Genomic DNA, 17,383 nt, shown 5'->3' with positions numbered 1-17,383 from the left:
GCAGCAGGGTTCAGAAAGCCCTCCAGGGCCTGCTCCAGCCGTCCCCATCCCATGCCATGCTCCAGAGTCACTGGCCTTACCCCTCTCTGTGCCTCTGCTCTTCCTGCTCCCTCCCGGGAGCCTCCCCACTTCCCTGCCTGCTGCTGCCACCTCTTCACTACTGAGATGCTGTCCAAGCCCAGCTGCCCTGTCTGATTGCTGTCCCAGAGCAACCCAGGCCCTCCTCCACCTCCTCCTCGTGTGTCTGCACTGTGGGGGTCACAGGAACTGGCTGCCTCTGCCCACCCCCTTTCCCCCCTCCCGTGAGTGTGCAACTTTCTTTGCTGTGTCGCTGGTGCTTGTTGCCTCACCCCTGCCTGGTGGTGGCAGGTGCTTTGTCATCTCTTTCTTGATGCTGAATGGGAAGAGGGATGTGGGGGTTTGATTTCCAACTACAGAAGGGTCTTGGATGAGTATGGGGCTGTGAGACTTTATTGACTCAAAATGCCCACTCCCTCACAGCTCAGTCAGTGAGCACCCCTCCCTGCACTGTGGTGGGTCCCAGCAGTCTGCTCTCCTGAAGGCATAAAGACAGTCACTAGGGCGACTCCTCTTCCAGCTGCAGTTGAAGGAAGACACCTGTGCAAGAAGACCAGTCAAGTGGCAGGAGCTGGGCGTGCTGGGCATTTGCTCCCAGGACCCAATTACCTGGATTCTGGCCCTGACAGAGGTTGAGCAACACGCACACGCAGAACAAGTCCCAGTTGGCTGCTCTCACCTTTCCTCTGATACTCCAGCAGCTCCCAAGCCCACTCTAAAACAACTGGGCCCTGGCTTGGGACTGGGCCCTTAGTGTTCTTGCTGCCTTCCATTTGTTCCGGGGGTGAGTGGGGGCAGGAGAGGGCTTGGGGTGAGGCTGAGGACCTCTTTACCTGAGCACTTGGCATAGACAGTCTGCTGGTCCCTGCTCTGGGCAATGCAGGACATGTAAATCTTTTGGTCTTCAATCTTCTCCACTTCCACATTCAGTACAGCAAGGGAGTTCACAGGGATCAGGCTGGGAGAAGAAGTGTCTTTGCTTACCGCTCACGTGAAGCCCTGGCCTTCATCCCTTTGCCGCTCAGCCCTCCCTTCTCTTCCTCCCACCCTGCCTCAAGGACTTAAGTGGCTCTGGCCTCAAATGACCAAGAACCAGAAGGCCTGCTTGGCAGCTGCTAAGGAAAGACAGTCAGGGCCAGAGTCCCACAGCCCAGCTGTCAAGGCTGGCAATCCCCTCAGTGATGAAAAGGGCCAGGACTTTGGCCAATGCCCTAAGGATCCATACTTACTTTTTGAACCTGACATTGAGGCTTACTGTGAACAGCCCTTCTCCAGCCAAGTAGGCAGTTTTAGAAAATGTCTCGTCCATCAGGGCTACCAGGGACCCTCCGTGGGCAAACCTGGGGGCAAGGAACAAGACCAGGATGGGGCCCGTAGCAATGGGCTTTTTCTCAGCACTGAGGTGGGCTCCCCCAGACCCCCATCCAGCCTCTACCTTCCCAAATACAGCTCTTCAGCCTCAGAGCAACTAAACAATAAAGAAAACAGAGCTTCTCCCATCTGATCAAGCCAGTCAAAATCAATGGAGATTTTCTCCCATTTGACTCCAGTATGTGTTAGCAACCGCCAATACAATGATTTTATTTCACCAGGAAATCATTTCTTTTCTTCTAGAGTCAATGGGAGAACATTTTTTGATACACCCAACTGCTGGCATCACCTATTAACCAGCAGTCGCACGATCCAGAAGGTGCACGCCCATGGAGGATGGAAAGGCACCTGAACTTTTGGACTTAGTCTCAGAGGGGGCCTGGGCCAGCTCTCACCTAAGTCCTGTGCCAAGCCCACATTTTCAAGACAGTCAAGGTGAAACGTGACTTCTGACCTAGCAAGTGCCAACAAAGGGCACGCATAGCAGCAGACTCTATAAACATTTGCCTTATTTCAAGTGTGTAACATTCTTTCTCACTGTGTATGCCAACCTCCTTGGCAAAGCCACTTCATTGTTGGTTAAGTTGGGAAAATAGAAAGGCACTGAGTTTAGAAGGCAGGTAACACCAGACATATTTGATTTTCTGACTTCCAAAGCACGGCCTTCAATCTGTGGCCCAGGGCACCTGTCCCCACTGTAGTGCCGCAGGCCACCCTCTTGCTTTGCACCACAAGCTTCCCTCTCCCTTGGTGCAAATGGGGGCATGGAACCCCACCCACTTGCCTCCACTCCTTGCTCCACCACTCACTACCTGTTTGATCGTGAACAACTTGGTAGACTGTTCTGAGCCCTAGTTTTTCCACTCTGAGTTATGAATTAAAGTAATTCTTATCAGATAAATGAAGTGATGCTTACAAAACTTTATGCAAACTTCTAGTCCCTTCCCTCCTCACACGCCTGAGATGGTTAAAGGAGGGAGGGAAAATGGGGTGGTGTCAAATAATCCTAAACCTGCCCCTCCCTCCTTGTCCTCATTGGCCAAGTCAGAGGACCTGCTGACAAGTGCCTGGACTCTTCAGGGGAGCTCTCATCCGGCAACCTACTCTCCTCACTTCCCTGGGGCTGGAGAGGTGCTCATCTCTTCCCTCAAGCCCCCTCAGCCCCTGCTGGCCTCCGTGCTGATGGCCCACCTCTGCCTCTCATGTACTGCCTCCATGTGCCTCTGAATAAAAGACAGTCAGGGCCAGCGTCCCACAGCCCAGCTGTCAAGGCTGGTTATCCCCTCAGTGATGAATAAAAGGCAGCCATATTTCATCCTCATCCCTGCCTCTTGGGGTTCTCCTCTTCAGAAGGGAGGGGATTTATGGCCTGGGTAGGGCTCTGGTCTCATCCGCCTGCATCTGCATGCACTAGTGTGGAGCTCAGTGTCGCTGCAGAAGACTCCTTTGAGATGGACAAGGCGACTGACCAAGGGCTGCAGTCTGGACCCACGGCCTGCAGAGGCCCTGACATGGAGAAAGCACTCTGAACTCTGTTTCACCACAACTGACTCCCTCTCAGGCCTTGGGGCCCTAAAGTCACTCTAGTTCCCTCCTTTCTCTCTCTCCCCCGCAGGAACTCCAGAACTACTAAGAGCCTTCAGTGATGATCTAAACCAGGAACAGGGATGGAGGAGAAGGCAGGTAACCATGACTTTGTGGCTCAGTGTCCTAAGACAAGAGGCCTAGGCCAGGCTGATTTCCCTTGTGGATGTGTTTATGTGCAGTGTGAGTTCCTTCCTGGGTCAGTTCCAAATTTGGAGGCAGCAGAGTGCAGTGGAGAGAGCAATGGACCCAAAGTCCCAACTCCTGGATTAGAGTCCTGGATCTGGCCTTGACCGCCTGTGCTGCCTCCTGTGCCTTTGTGAGCTCGTGGGAACACAGGGTTTAGGATAGATGGTGCTTGATAGCTATATTGTACTTCATGGCTCATGAGCATGTGCACAAATATCACACCCCCAAATATCATCTCTCTCAGCAACTCTGGCAGGTAGACCTTTTTCTTTAGGTTTCAGGTAAGGAGAGTGAAGGTCAGAGGTTAAATTGCTTGCTTGGGGTGCCAAAGCCAAGAGCAGGCCTGGATGCCTGACTCCCAATTCCAGATCTTGCGCTCCTCCAAGTTTAGCACATCCTTTACAAGGTGTCCTCTTAAGTCTCTGGCTACTAGAAAATTCCCAGAACTCCATATGGAGACTGTCTCTTATCTGCAGAATGGGGACTGGACAGGATGATCCAGGACGTCCCTCCAGACCTAGACCTGTGAGTCTGAGGTCCAGGGCTTAACTCCTTAGAGAGAGGAACCAGCCACAGGGTGTGGGGTACACCCAATCTACCTGCTGAGCCAAGCTTGGAACCAGCCCAGGACACCCCCCTCCCACCCTGTCCTGCCTGTGGCCTTACCCGGGGGCCCCTTCCAGGTAGGGGCCTGGCTGGAATAGGCAGACAGACTTCTTCACAGATGGGTGGAAAAAGATAACGTACTCGTAGCCTTGTCCTTCCATCTGGATGCACCTGGTGAAGATGCGCCAGTCTTTGTGGTCTGAGGAGAGATGGGCAGTGTGGCAGCTGGTGAAGGGAAGAGAAAGGGCTGGGGTCTGATGCAGATATGGAACCCCATTTAGCACACAGTGTTGAGCTTTGCCTCACCCAGAACCTGACTCCCAGGTCCTGTCCTCAGGAGGCGTTCAATCCAAGAACAGAGACATAGCCGGTCCTCAAGGAGTGCTCAGGTCTGGAGGGAGAAATACTGAAGAAGTTCCCTGACTGAGGGAGTGGGGAGAATCAGGGCCAGGTCAAGGCTTGAACAGACCTTAAATACTGAAAATTCAAAATCGAATTCATGTCATTCACATATATATCAGTCCAGAGAGTTCACTAAAGTCCTAAATCTCTTCCAGAACAAGTAGCTACGTTCTTCCAGGATAGATGCCAACTTCTTTACAAAAGCGATGTCAGTGCCCTTGCTTTGTGCCAGAGACCCAGGGGTAGGCTGCTCATTCCTCACCAGGCAGGAAAACCACATGCATGGATGAGATGAGAAAATATGGACACACACACACACACACACACACACACACACAGAGATAGATAGATGAGGTGGAAACACAGTCAATTTGATCGTTGGGTGTTTCAGGAATGCTGCTCCAGGCTAGCAGAGCAGGAATGGTGTGCTGAGGCTTGCTTGGGCAAGGGGGGTTGACAGCCTTTGTGGGGTGGGAGGAGGACTTGGGACATAGCTTGACAGTAAAGGCGAAACAACTGTGAGGCTTCACCAGGGTGGGTGGAAAGCAAAGGCTGCTGCTAGGGTGTGCTCTCTTTAGATGAGAGGAGGGACAATGGACAGGCCTCTTCTCATCCACCCTGGGGCTACTGCATGAAGGGCTGTGAGAGCAGGAAGAACTGGCTGAGATATGGATGGAGCTGGTACATTTCTTTCCTCCCCAGAGCCTTTGAAGGAAGGGAAAGGGACCGATAGCCCCTCAGGAGGGCCTGTGTGCATGTGCTTCACCCATGGGCCCTCTCAGGCCAGGCCTTACCTGTTTTAACGTCCAACCCCCACGGCAGCTTGAGTCCCTGGATGTGGTCCCTGTTGGACTTGAAGGAGGGCAGTTTGATCCAGCCATCGGTCTTGGTCTTCTCCAGAAGTTCTTGGTACATACTCAGCATGTCTGGACCCCAGCTGGCATTGGGAAGGGCATAATCCTTAAAATCTGTCTTCTCTGGACAGAATCTTGAGACCTAGGCAGGAAAAATCAGGGAGACTAGACAGCTTCTAAGGGGATAGGCTGCGGGGCCTCTAGCTGGTGTGCTCTGGGCTCTTGGGCTCCTCAATTCCTCCTGCCAGGTTCAGCTTGAGGTAGTCCATCTTCCTTGCGGAGGGTGTGAGGACCCTTGTGCATGACTGGGAAGGGGATGCTAAAGCATGAAAGGAGAGAAGGAAGGGAATCGGGCTGACAGTCAGAGGCATGCTGCTCCATGGCGGTGCATTATAATTGTCCTCTTTTGGAACCTGGGAGCAGTCCTTGGAGACTGAAGACTGCTAGTAGTAGTCCCACTTATGGGTGGGGGAACTGAGGAAATATGGGTAAGGTTGACAGCTCGTGAGCATGGAAGCAGATGGCCAGACCAGAGTCCATTCTGACATGTTGTCTTCCCAGGGTGTGACTATAGCTGGTGAGGACCATCGTGACTACCCCTCACCTCAGGGGCTACTCCAACTCTGGCCACACTGTGGGGGGGGCACTACTTGTGCCCATGCTTTTGTGCCCACAAAGCTGTGGAACCATCTGTGGGATCAGGATGATCTATGACATTCTATGGCATCAAATGCTCACACACAGTCACAATTGTGAACAATAAGCGAGCTACCTGCTAAGATCACATGTGGGATCCACCCTGTGGGGTACCCCAACTCAGTTTCACCAGCCTGAGTCCCTTAGGAAGGAAGGGATTCCATGGTGACTACACAAGAGTCAGGCCAGGACAGAAACGTCCTGGTGTTTTAGTTTGGGATTTGGGCTGCTTGGCTTCCCAAGAGCACTTTCCCTTTGCCAAATGAAGTAGCTCCAGCACTTACTGCTCTAGTCAGCATCTGAGAAGAGGAGATTTGGGGGGCCCCTAGGTCCTAGGTGCCCAGGAAGAGGGCTGCCCATTTGGCTGAGCTGGGAACTCACCAGGACATCTGTGGAGGATGCGAAGGCTGAGGCAGGGTCAAGTCTGGGTGGAATGCGGGGTCCTCTGAGGAGGGCTCTGTGGTGGCCGAGTCTTGCTGCCACCTGGAAGCCTCTCTTCATCATGGTGGGCAGGCGGACAGGGCTGGCAGGCTGTAGGTCCGCTTTGGAGGCAGAAGCAAGGTAAACAGCTCTGCAGCAGATACAGCCACTTCCCTTCTGCCACAGGCTTCCTTAGCAGCAAGCTTCCGCAACACCTCTGATGCTGCTCTAGGCCTTTCTATACTTTCTATACAACCCCTCCCAGTGCATGGGGCAGGGCAGATGCTGCCTGGACATGAATGTATAGCAAGACTGGCCTGAGTCAGAGAGGAGAAAAAAATGCATAAAGAAATAGCACAGGGCACAGGAAACCTTGGAGATCTGCCCAGGAACTGGGGGTGGGGAGGACAGAAAATTCCCAGAAAGATAAGGGAGGTCTGTCCCTTGATGGAATGGTGTTGGTGGGGTGTCTGTATGTGCTGTGGAGAGAGCTTTGCAGCAAGAAAGCTCCTGAAAGTCCTGGAATGATTCCAGGACTCAGAAAACTAACTCTCACAGCCCTAAGCCACCCCTTCTCGTATTCCAGGCAGGAGTCAGCACAGGAGGCCTCTACCTGCTGGATGGGCTGAGGGAGAAAGGAAGGGCAGGAGGGAGGATCAGCCTAGAAAGGGAGATCTGTGCTTTGGGAAACCCGGGGAGAGGATGCCCTGGGAGGGAGGTGAACAGGAAATTTGGGGGAACTACTGGTTGAGGTTTTTGTTACTTAGCAAGCCTGGAAGAGACAGCTTTGGGTGGGGGAGTGGAGGGACTTCTCAGAAAACATCTGCAAGGTGGTAGACTTTTTTTTGGTGGTGATGTTTCCTCTATTGAATTAAAACAGCCAGTTTTATATACTGAGAGTCCTATTTTTTAAAAAAATTATTTATTTATGCATAGAAGAACTGGGGGTGAGTAGGCCAGAGGTGCGAGGGGTGAGAGAATTCACAAAAGACAGAGTGGGGTGCAGAACAGGCAGATCCACTGAAATACACTGCTGAGGGGAGCAGCGGGCGAGACAGGATAGGTCTGCTGCGCCATGTAGATCAGTTCCCTGGCCGGGGATCCAACTCATGCCACAGTGGCCTGTCATAGTGTGATAGCATTGAGACTTTAACCCCTGTGCCAACAGGGAGTCCCAAAAGTCCTATTTTTTAATTCACTAGAATAAAACATGATTTGAAGTTCAGAACCAAGCAAAGATGGGATGATGGTGGTGTTTTGGCAGGTTCTGAAAGATCGTTTTTTTTTTTTTTAAAGATTCACCTATTTATTTTTTATACAAGCACATTTATTTATACAAGCACTGGGCACAGTCAGGAGTGCAGGAGGGTGAGAGAACTCACCAGAGCCAGAGCGGGGAGCAGAGCAGGCAGAAGGACCGAAGTACACTGCTGAGGGGAGCAGCGGGCGGCAGGAGAGGTCTGCGTGCCACATGGGACCCTCCTCCGGTGGTCGGAGAGCAGCCGGGGATCAAACCGGCGCTGCAGAGGCTGCAGGCAGCTTCGCAGCCCAGCGCTCAACTGCTGCGCCACCGGGGAGGCCCTGAAAGATAGTATTAAAATGGAAATTTAAAGGTTTTGTTCCACCTTCTATATTTGACTGCCCCAGGAAAGTACAATATAATTATTTTCCTTACTTTTTGTGAAGATTTGAATGAAAGTTGGGCTGGGGGAACCAGTTTTTTTTATTAAGTCTGTAGGACCAGTGAAAATATTGCAATGAGTTGCCAACATTTAAAAACAGGGAGTTTCATACAAAGCAGAAGGTGAAAATTCTCCAGAGAGGTGGGAAGAGCTGATGACATGGCATCTTCACCCCTGGGCAGCAGCAGTTGACTGCAGCAGGTGCCCTGGGTGCTCTGGCTTGCCCCCCTTGGTGCCAGGCATTCCTTCATGTCCTCTGCCACCTCCCTGGATTTGAAAGATGGTAGTCAAGGAGGAGACAGGAGAGAAAAATAGAATCTTAGAAAAGGTAAATGGGTTAAAGGAGAATTTGGAGGAAAAGGGAGTAGGGACGGGGCGGGGTGGGGGGAGGGGGTGTGTGCCACAGACTAGGAGGCTCCTGAAGCCTGGAGCTAATTCCAGCAGGCTTGCCCCAGGAGGCAGCAAGGGCTGCCCTCCCAAGAAGAGTCAGTAACTGAACCTGGGAAAAGAAATCCTCACTTCATTGTCCGGGAGCCACGTGGGAGCTGGCTCCCGCCCTTGCGTGGCCTGGAGAGTGCTCTCCACAGTGGATGTGTATCTCTTGTTGCCTGGCTAGAGGGCTTTGCCCTCTGTGGAAAAAAAAAAATACCTGTGGGTCTCTAGAGCCCCTGATTCTGGGCACAGAGTTCATAAATCCCTTGGAAGTTCCTGGGTTACAGGTGTGTCTTGTGTCTAATCTGACATTGGCTGTCTCCTGGATGGGGCTGGCATCAGAAGGCCACGCCATGATTAGAACCTGGGAATTGTCAGTCTCACCTCCCAGCCTTCAGAGAGGGCAGAGGGGCTGGAGCTTGAGTTATGGATAGGTCACGCCCACGTGGTGAAATCTCCATAAAAATCCCCAAAGCACTAGGTTTGGAGAGCTTCCAGGTTGCCACACCCCAGCTTTACGATGCTCCTGCGTTTGGGTCCCTCCCAGACCTCACCCTGTGTATCTCTCCATCTGGCTGTTCACCTGCGTCATTATAACATCCACTCTCCATGCAGCCAACAAGTAAACATGTTTCCTTGAGTTCTGTGAGCTGTTCTCGCAAAGGAGCAGACCCCAAAAAGGGTCAGGACAATCTCACTTGTAGGCAGGTTGGGCACAAGTGTTGGGAGTGAGAGTAAAGGAGAAACGTGGCATTTTTCTTGTAGACACCCTCCCACTTTAGTTGTTCCGTAATTTTTGGTTGAATCAACTTTCAAATATTTACGTCATTATACTTACGTGAATTTTGTTCTCTGCCTTGCCACATACCATGTTTTGTTTTCTTGGGCAACTTTGATTTTCCTTATAGTGATGATTTCCAAGGTCTAGCAGGGTCAACTTTCATCTCACAGCGGGCAGGGGAAAGAGGCCAGGGGAGAGAAAAGGAAAGAAATGAAGATCTGGTGACGTCTGTGATATTCAAGAGCAGATGTAATAGAACCAAGGATATGACAGCTTGAAGGCGATTGGGGGAAAGCTGCCTGAGTGAACAGCTGTGGTGAAGTTGAGAGCACGGCGTGGTCCTGAATTTGTAGACTGGAGGAGCTTGTCTAAAGCCATCAAGGAAGAGAAAGGTGTTGTGGAGAAAGCTCTTCTCCTCTTCTACTGCCTTCCCCCCACCCCCCCCATTCCATACATCCTGTGAAGTTTTTCTGTCCCACCCAAGTTTCCCTAGATGTGGGCTGGGAAGGCAGCTCCTCAGGAAGGCCACTAGCAGTGGGCTAGCACCTCCTTCGGCTTTGTTTGGACATGAGCTTTGGCCCAACGCTTCTCCTGCGAGAGCTCAGCTCAGAGGGAAAAAACCTTCTCCCTTGGAAAGCATTGAGGAAAAAGAGGGAAGTCAGCGCAGGCTCAGAATAATACAAAACTCTGGTGGGACTCTGGTTTAGCTTGCTGCCCACCTACTTCATTTCCAGTTTGGGGCCCACAGGCAAATGCTGAGTTAGGGACTTCTTTCTCTAAGATAGGGACTTCTTTCTCTCAGGGCAAGTTGCAGGCAGGGACTTCGGGAGAGTTAAAGAGGCTTCTGAGATAAGGACAGTAAATTCTAAGAGGTACTAGCCAAAACATACTCCAGAGATGAGGTCAGAAAGTCCAGGAAGACTAAGCAAAGACAGTAAAACTTGAGAGAATAAGACCTTGGACACGGGAGGCAACTCTAAGATAAGACCTGGGAAAATGGGCATGTCTGCCCGGAGGAGTAGAGCCACTAGGAGAAAGAGCCAATCACAGAGTAGGATGATGAGATTTTAAAATAGAGGAAAAAATGATTTAAATACCCCTAGACACAGGCCCACAAGGGCTTCCTTGCCACTCCCCCGCCCCCCAAGTACAGCATAGCTGGGAGTCCTTACTTTCTTCCTTTAAACAAACATTTCTTTACTTTTTTAAACAAAGTTTGTTTCTCTCTGCTTACTTATCTAAAATGTCTGTGAATTCCTTTTTACAGCTTTGTGAGTCAAGGACTAAATTAACAGCGCATATTGGTGTCAATGAGACCTGTTCACAGAAGTGCCTCCTGGGCCTGACCTGAGGGGTAGAGGGGATGGCGGGTGGGTGGGGGGAAGGTGGGGGGATGGGGAGGACCAGCAGTGGTGTGTCCTGGTAAATGGTGGGGGTGAGGCTCTAGCTGATAGTATTTGTGAGATTTTGTGGTGTAAATATTCCCATGGTGGCTGATTTGAAGCTACCACTATGAAGCCTCTGATCATGAACATAAACTTGGGTACTTGTGACTCTGGTAAGCCGGAGGGAGCCGGTTCCCACATACCACACAACTAGTAACTTCTTTGGCTTGGAGAGAAGCAACAGGGGTAACCAAGGCCTTTGGAGATTCAGCAGGAGGCCAGTTCTTGGTCCCAGGCTCGCTCTTTCTTTTAGCTGTCCCCTGAATCTAAACTCATGCCCCCTTCCTGTCATTTGAAGTTTCAGTCGCCTACAAGCTTGTCTGTACAGCAGCATTTTGTCTCCCCAGTCTGCCCTCCTCCCTGGTTGCCTGCCAATCAAGGACATTTTTTATTTAACAGCATTTACTGCTAATCATGAAGAGGAAACAGGAAAGTTATAACATTCCTAAAAATCTTACAAAGAACCCCTTCTCTTAGGGGGCCCTGGAAGCCCTCTCAGATCATTCTGGGCAAGAGGGAGATTCCTGCTGTGATGGTGGGACACCCACTCCCACTTTGGAGTGGTTCTGTCTGGGGTGACCCCCACCTGGCCCTTTTTTTTTTTTAAATAAATTTTATTTTTATATTCCCCATACAATTGCAACCCCCTTAGTTTGACCCCAATCCCTCCCCTCCCCGCCCCTCACCCCCCATAGAGTGTCTCTGGTTCATAGTTGTTTGTTGATTTTGATTTTCACTTTCTTATAGTTATTCATTTTCCTGGTCCCTTATTTAAGTTTTCTAGATTCCTGCTATGAGGGAGACCATCCGGTATTTTTCTTTTTCTTTCTGGCTTATTTCGCTGAGCATGATCCCTTCCAGCTCCATCCATGTGGCTGCAAATTGCATGTGTTTATCTTTTTTGAATGCTGAGTAATAGTCCATGGTGTATAAAAATATGGAACGCTTCACGAATTTGCGTGTCATCCTTGTGCAGGGGCCATGCTAATCTTCTCTGTATCATTCCAATTTTAGTGTATGTGCTGCCGAAGCGAGCACCACCTGGCCTTTTTGATGAAGAAGGAACTTCCCTAGTGGACTCCCAGATGCCGTTGCTATTGAATCTACTGTGACCTTAAAACGGTGCCTAGAGACAGTGCCAAAGAGAATACCAAGTCTCTGGATACTCACCCGTGCCCTCAATTGCAAGACACCAAGAAGGGTCAGTGTCCGACAACAAGGGGGTTTATTTAACCCCCTTGGGAAGGAAAGAGTTTCTAAGGCCACAAGTAGCCAGCTATCTCACCCCAGATAGTGTCCAAACTAATCCTGCTCATGCTAAATAGTGCTGTCCTGTCAAAGAGGGCATGAAGCTGGTGGCATCTTGGCAAGCAGTGGGTCAAGATTCAACTCATAGTGGCATCTGGAGGTGCTTACAGGTGGGGATGCTGAGGTGACACCACAGAGGTCCACAGCAACAGTCTGAAGACCAGGCTGGACAGACTGATACAGGGCTGCAGGGGGCACTAAAACTGGTCAAGGCCACTGTCCAAATAATTTATCTGTCACTGTCTGAGTTTTTCACCCACACACACAATTACAAGATTATTCAGGTTAGAGAACAACAATAGTGGGATTTATTTAACAAACAAGGGAAAAACAAAGAGTGACTGAGGCCAAAAATGGCCGTTTACCTCACCTGAAGCAGTGTCCAGTGTTTTTAAAGTCCTAAACACAAATATGCCAAAATGGCATCTTCCTGCCACTGAGGATGCAGAGCTCCTCTCCCAATCAATAGGCCATGTGCCCAAAATGGCATCTTTCTGCCTCTGCTGACCTGGAGCAGAGGACCCATGGCTGGAACCAGTCTCAGTGATATTGAAGGCACATGGCACCACCCGGCCCATCTTGCTAAGATAGGCTGAGGGGCCAGGTTTGACAATTCAGGGGGTCTCTGCAGCAGTGCTGGGACAAGGGACAATGGTCCCATAGACTGCAGGGTTGGCTGCCACTGGGAGTCTGATTTCAAACTCGAATCCCTCCTGGTTCTGTAGGCTGACCAACGGTAATTTCTGGAGGGTTCCCAGACTGCCCATGGTTGACCTCTAGACTCTGCTGAGGCTGGTCTTGCCCTCAGGGATATTTGGTTTCTTGCCATTCTCCTGAGCTAAGGGTCAAGAGGCCAGGTTGGGCAGGAGCAGCTGTGAGCAAGAAAGAGAGCTGGGCACGCCGAAGGGCTCAGCCAGGCAGGCTGGCTCCACTCCACTCAGGAGTTGCCACAGTGGAGCACAGGCCCATCTGCCAGCTCTTTTAATTGTTCAAGAAAAACCAACAGAACGCAATCCCCCTAATGTCTCAGTGTTACAACTACTTAAAAAATGATTGCTTCAGGCAAGCCAAACATGTCTGATTGGTGTCCTCCCTTGGGCTGTTGATCATGCCACCTGGTGCTCAACTCCTTCCAGGCCGCTTGCTCTCACCTCACGCTTCTGGAGGTTTGCTGCCTGTCTGCCCCAGAGTGGGTCTCTGACCCCCCAGAATCAGCTGATTTCTTCTGCTTCTCCCTGGGATGGGCCTTCCTGAGATCCATTTTACACCCTGGATGCCTCAGTGGGCCCTTTGCAAAGGAAAAGAAGCTGTTTCATTTTGAATGGTGTGAGTCAGCTCTATAGGGCCTCGGAGTTTCTGCTTCATCCTGGGGCTCAGGTTTTTGGCCTGTGCTACGTTCAGGTGGGAAGCATTGATAGGCAGTGTGGGGAAGGCCAGGAGCTTGTCGCCAGACTAGCTAGGACCAGGGAAAGGCTGTCATTAATAGGTCTGGAGCAGAAGATGGAGCTAAAACAAGTTGCGAAGTACTCTGCCCAAAAGGGCCCTGGGCGGGTGGAATGGGGAGGTGCCTGCCTGGGGGAGGCAGGCCTGTGCCAGAGGACCTTGTGCCTAGGGAGGGGGTGGCTATAAGTGGGTCCTGGCTCCAGGCACTGCTACTTGGTGTGATCTTGGGCTGATGGAGGGTCTGACAGAGTAGATGGGTGGACTGGGCTGGGACTGAGTTTTCCCTGGGAAATGTAAGAGTCCTTACCCCAGATCAACTGGAACGGGGTTCCTACTTATGAAATGCTAAGATGCAGAGAGGTAGGACCTCCATGCTCAGAAAGTGACAAGTCCCAATGGGCGTGTGTGCTCAGGGTGAGGCTTTTAACTCCTAGTCAGGCCATACCTGAAATCTCCTTTCTCAAGCCAAAACAACTAATGAGAGGTGCTTCAAACCAAGGGGACAGCCCCATTTGTGCCACTGGCACAGCTGCTTTGCCAGTTTGGGGTATAATGTAAGGTCACACTCCTTTTAAAAGCATGTTGAATGACTGACACCTGCCATGGTATCTTGTGAGCATGACCATTTTCTCCCGTGAAAATTCTGAGACAAGAACTAATGAGTTAGCTCAAGGGCCAAGCTCATGAGCTCTGCAAGAACAGATGGTGGTGCTGAATGTCCATGACTCTGGCCCCTGCCTCAGGGTTGAGAGAATCTTGCGGGTAGAGAGCATGCCCATTTGGGATGATCAGATGTGAATGGAGCCAAGATTCACTCCTCACTGGGCACTGCTCCATGCCAACCTGGCACTGGAAGGGCTGGGGTGGGGTGAGCGCCACCAAGACAAATCCTCTGCAGCCCTGGGAGAGCCACTTTGTCCTTGGGAGCCTGCGGAGGGAGGTGCCAGCCAGGGGATTCAGTTCTCAACTGGTTCCTGGGGGAGTCTCTCAGTTTTCCCTACTAAGCCCCATGTAGTCACTCTTCTCTAGCTTCCTGCTCCCTAATTAGTCCTTAGATCACCAATTAGTCTGAGTGTACGGGGGGATTTCTTTTCAGAAATCTTTCCATCTTTCACATTAGTACCCAGACCTGATAAAAACCTCGCCAGGCTGTTTAGCTTATGAAAAACCGGTTCTTCCTTCCCTAAGGCTTGGGGAGCTGTCTTCAAGTCTAGGGAGCATGGGGAGAAACAATGGTATTTCATTCTTTGAGCAAGGGATTGAGTTTCACATTAAATCAGCCTTATCCTGAATTCCCTACTGGAATCTGTGCTGTCCAGGAGGGTCAGGCTCTGAGCTCTGCTCTGGTTCTATGTATGAGGATAAAGAAAGATCCAGCTGGGAGGCTCCTTCCTTCCTGTGGTTGCTAGTCGTCAGGGCAGGAAGCTCTGGAGATGTGACCTTCTTGGAGGAGCAGTTGTCCTGCCATGGCTGGGTGCTGGGCAACTGCATCACCACTGTGCCTTGGTGGCCCCATCAGCAAAGAACAATGCCCTCACGGCACTGAGACAGATTCCTCGGTGCAAGGGTTTCAGAAAAAGTCTTGCTCCCTCACTGCTCCCTCTACTAGCCTGAGCTGGCTTGGCTCCTGGGCACTGTGGACCCCAGTGCTTTATTCCTCCCCCCACCTCAGGCAGCAGCAGCTGCAGAGTTGTCTGGCTCTTTTATTTTAGTTCATGCTCAGGCACACACGCAGGCTCATGAATGCACTCACACTGATATGGACCTACATGCTCAGAAGCATACACATGTACACACAACGGGGTGAGTTCTCATGCATGCACAGTCACACACATGTATATACAATGTACACACAGGTGCACACATATACTCACAGTGATATGGGCACACACCTGCACACAGACACAAGTGCATATGCACACACATGGCCTAGATTCACACATCCACAAACATACATGCTGATGCACACCGACTCACACATATGTGCACACTCACACCAGTTCATATGGTGAAACTGAGAGTTACTGTGTCATGCATTGCTTATAGTTTAAAGTTTTCTCTTTTAGAAGGTGAATATTTGCATGAAAGGGTCACAGTGTAAGCAGTTATTAGTTACTTTGCTTCTTAGTTTATATGGGAACCTGACAGATTTTATTATTTTTAAAATTATTTATTTATTTATTTTAAACAATATTTTCTTCCTCCCATCCTTTCAGGTTGAGTCCCCATAGAATTTCCTTCTCCAAGGCACCCGTGCACCATCACCACAGTCCCCTGTGCTCCTTCCTCCCTCCCTCTGATCCCTCTCCCTCCTCCTGCCCATAGGATGTCTCTGATTTATAATTGTCTGTTTTTGCTTTGTTGTGTTTTGTACTGTTATTATTTTTTTTACACTGATGTCTTATTGGGTTCCCCTATATTCCTGTTATAAGTGAGACCATCCGATATTTTTCTTTTTCCTTCTGGCTTATTTCACTGAGCATAATTCCTTCTAGCTCCATCCACGTGGCTGCGAATGGCATGAGTTTATCTTTTTTGATTGCTGAATAATATTCCATTGTGTATATATGCCACATCTTCTTGATCCAGTCATCTATTTTGGGGCATTTGGGTTGTTTCCAGGTTTTACCTATTGTAAATAGTGCTGCAATAAACACAGGGGTGCAGGTGTTCTTTTGAATCAATGTGCTTGTGTCCTTTGGGTAGATCCCTAGTAGTGGAATTGCTGGGTTGTATGGTAGGTCCATTTTTAGTAGACTGAGGAACCTCCAGACAGCTTTCCATAGTGGTTGGACCAGTTCGCACTCCCACCAGCAATGTAGGAGAGTTCCTTTCTCACCACATCCTCGCCGACATTTGTTGTTGCTTGTTTTTTTGATTTGTGCCATTCTTACTGGTGTTATTTTTTTAAAAGATTTATTTATTTATGCATACAAGAGCTGGGGTACTGGCCAGAGATGCAGGGGGTGAGAGGATTCACCAGAGACAGAGTGGGGAACGAAACAGGTGGACTGACTGAAATACACTGCTGAGGGGAGCAGCAGGCACGAGACGGGAGAGGCTGGATTTCTCTCTGGCTGGCCGGGGATCGAACTCATGCTGCAGAGGCTGTGGATTGCTTCATAGTGTGCTGCTTAACCCCTTGCACCCCCAGGGAGGCCCCTGACAGTAGATTTTGATAAGGGGAGGAGAGACAACCTTGAGTCTGAGATTATGGAAGAGGAATTGCCCTGGAGGCACAATTTTCCAGGTATCCTCTCCATCAATGGGCATAGCTAAACCAGAGATGGACTTCTTCAGAGGTGAAGCCCCCCAGAACCCTCACACTGAGTTTGGGGGTACGACCAAGGGCCTTTGGTCTAAGTCCCTTATCTTACAGAGGAGGAAACTCAAGTTCATTGAGGTTAATCAAGCCTCATTGATTGTAATTCCAAAATATATCTCAATCTGCCTACTTCCCTCACCTGTCACCACTAAAATTCCAGGGAAAGACCCTAAATATTTAGGTTGGGTGTCCCCTCCTTGGACCAGTGTCTGCAGTCAAGGGGATAAACTCTGATGGACAAAGGCTGGTCAAGGGCCCGCTCCAGTGCTAAGGGTGTGATGCCCATCCCTTTACCCCTCTAGTAAAGGGAAGGGCTGTCTGCCAAGTCAGCAGAGCTGTCACCAGGAGACAGAGGCCAGAGAACGGGAGGGCAGACAAATGACAGCTGAGTGTCACGACTGTGTCTCAGCGATAGTGCAGTCAGTCTTGGGGGACAGGGTGGGGGAGCTGGTAGGGAGGCAAGTTCCCAGTGTGAACATGTGCTTTGGGAGAGAAAAGATGAAATGGAGACAAAATAAAAGGAGTAAAAACAGTGATCTTTTGCTTAGGCTATTTAGAAGTGTTACAGTTTAGGAGTTTTTAACTCTAGTTATTTAGAAACTTGGGGACATTTTGATTTTGGGGTATGTTACAAATGGACTGGAGACTTGGGTAAGTTTAGGAAACCATCTTTTTTTTTTTCTTTTCCAAATTTTAGATCTGGGTGAGGTGGATGTTATTCCTGAATCTTTTGTAACATTTATACTGACCTGCAGTGGTGGATTTAC

General features: G+C 50.2%; 1 protein-coding gene and 1 non-coding gene across 2 annotated transcripts; both read right to left on the bottom strand.

The window, feature by feature from the left end:
• Positions 1-364: 364 nt before the first annotated feature.
• Positions 365-6,682, bottom strand: THEM5 (thioesterase superfamily member 5). The gene is made up of 6 exons (XM_037499509.2): positions 6,162-6,682; positions 5,025-5,226; positions 3,889-4,027; positions 1,308-1,418; positions 912-1,036; positions 365-618 (listed from the first exon to the last, which is right to left on the bottom strand). The coding sequence occupies exons 1-6, from the start codon at positions 6,282-6,284 to the stop codon at positions 578-580; spliced, it is 741 nt and encodes a 246-aa protein (XP_037355406.1). The 5' UTR covers positions 6,285-6,682; the 3' UTR covers positions 365-577.
• Positions 6,683-11,471: 4,789 nt separating this feature from the next.
• On the bottom strand, positions 11,472-11,578 carry LOC119237403 (U6 spliceosomal RNA). Its single transcript, XR_005123328.1, has one exon. It is a non-coding gene; the product is annotated as a U6 spliceosomal RNA (small nuclear RNA).
• Positions 11,579-17,383: the final 5,805 nt, after the last annotated feature.

Source organism: Talpa occidentalis, unplaced genomic scaffold (assembly GCF_014898055.3).
Source record: "Talpa occidentalis isolate TD23 unplaced genomic scaffold, MPIMG_talOcc4v2.1 talOcc4.9, whole genome shotgun sequence".
In the NCBI taxonomy this organism is placed as follows: domain Eukaryota; kingdom Metazoa; phylum Chordata; class Mammalia; order Eulipotyphla; family Talpidae; genus Talpa; species Talpa occidentalis.
This window is presented reverse-complemented; position numbering and strand designations above follow the sequence as displayed.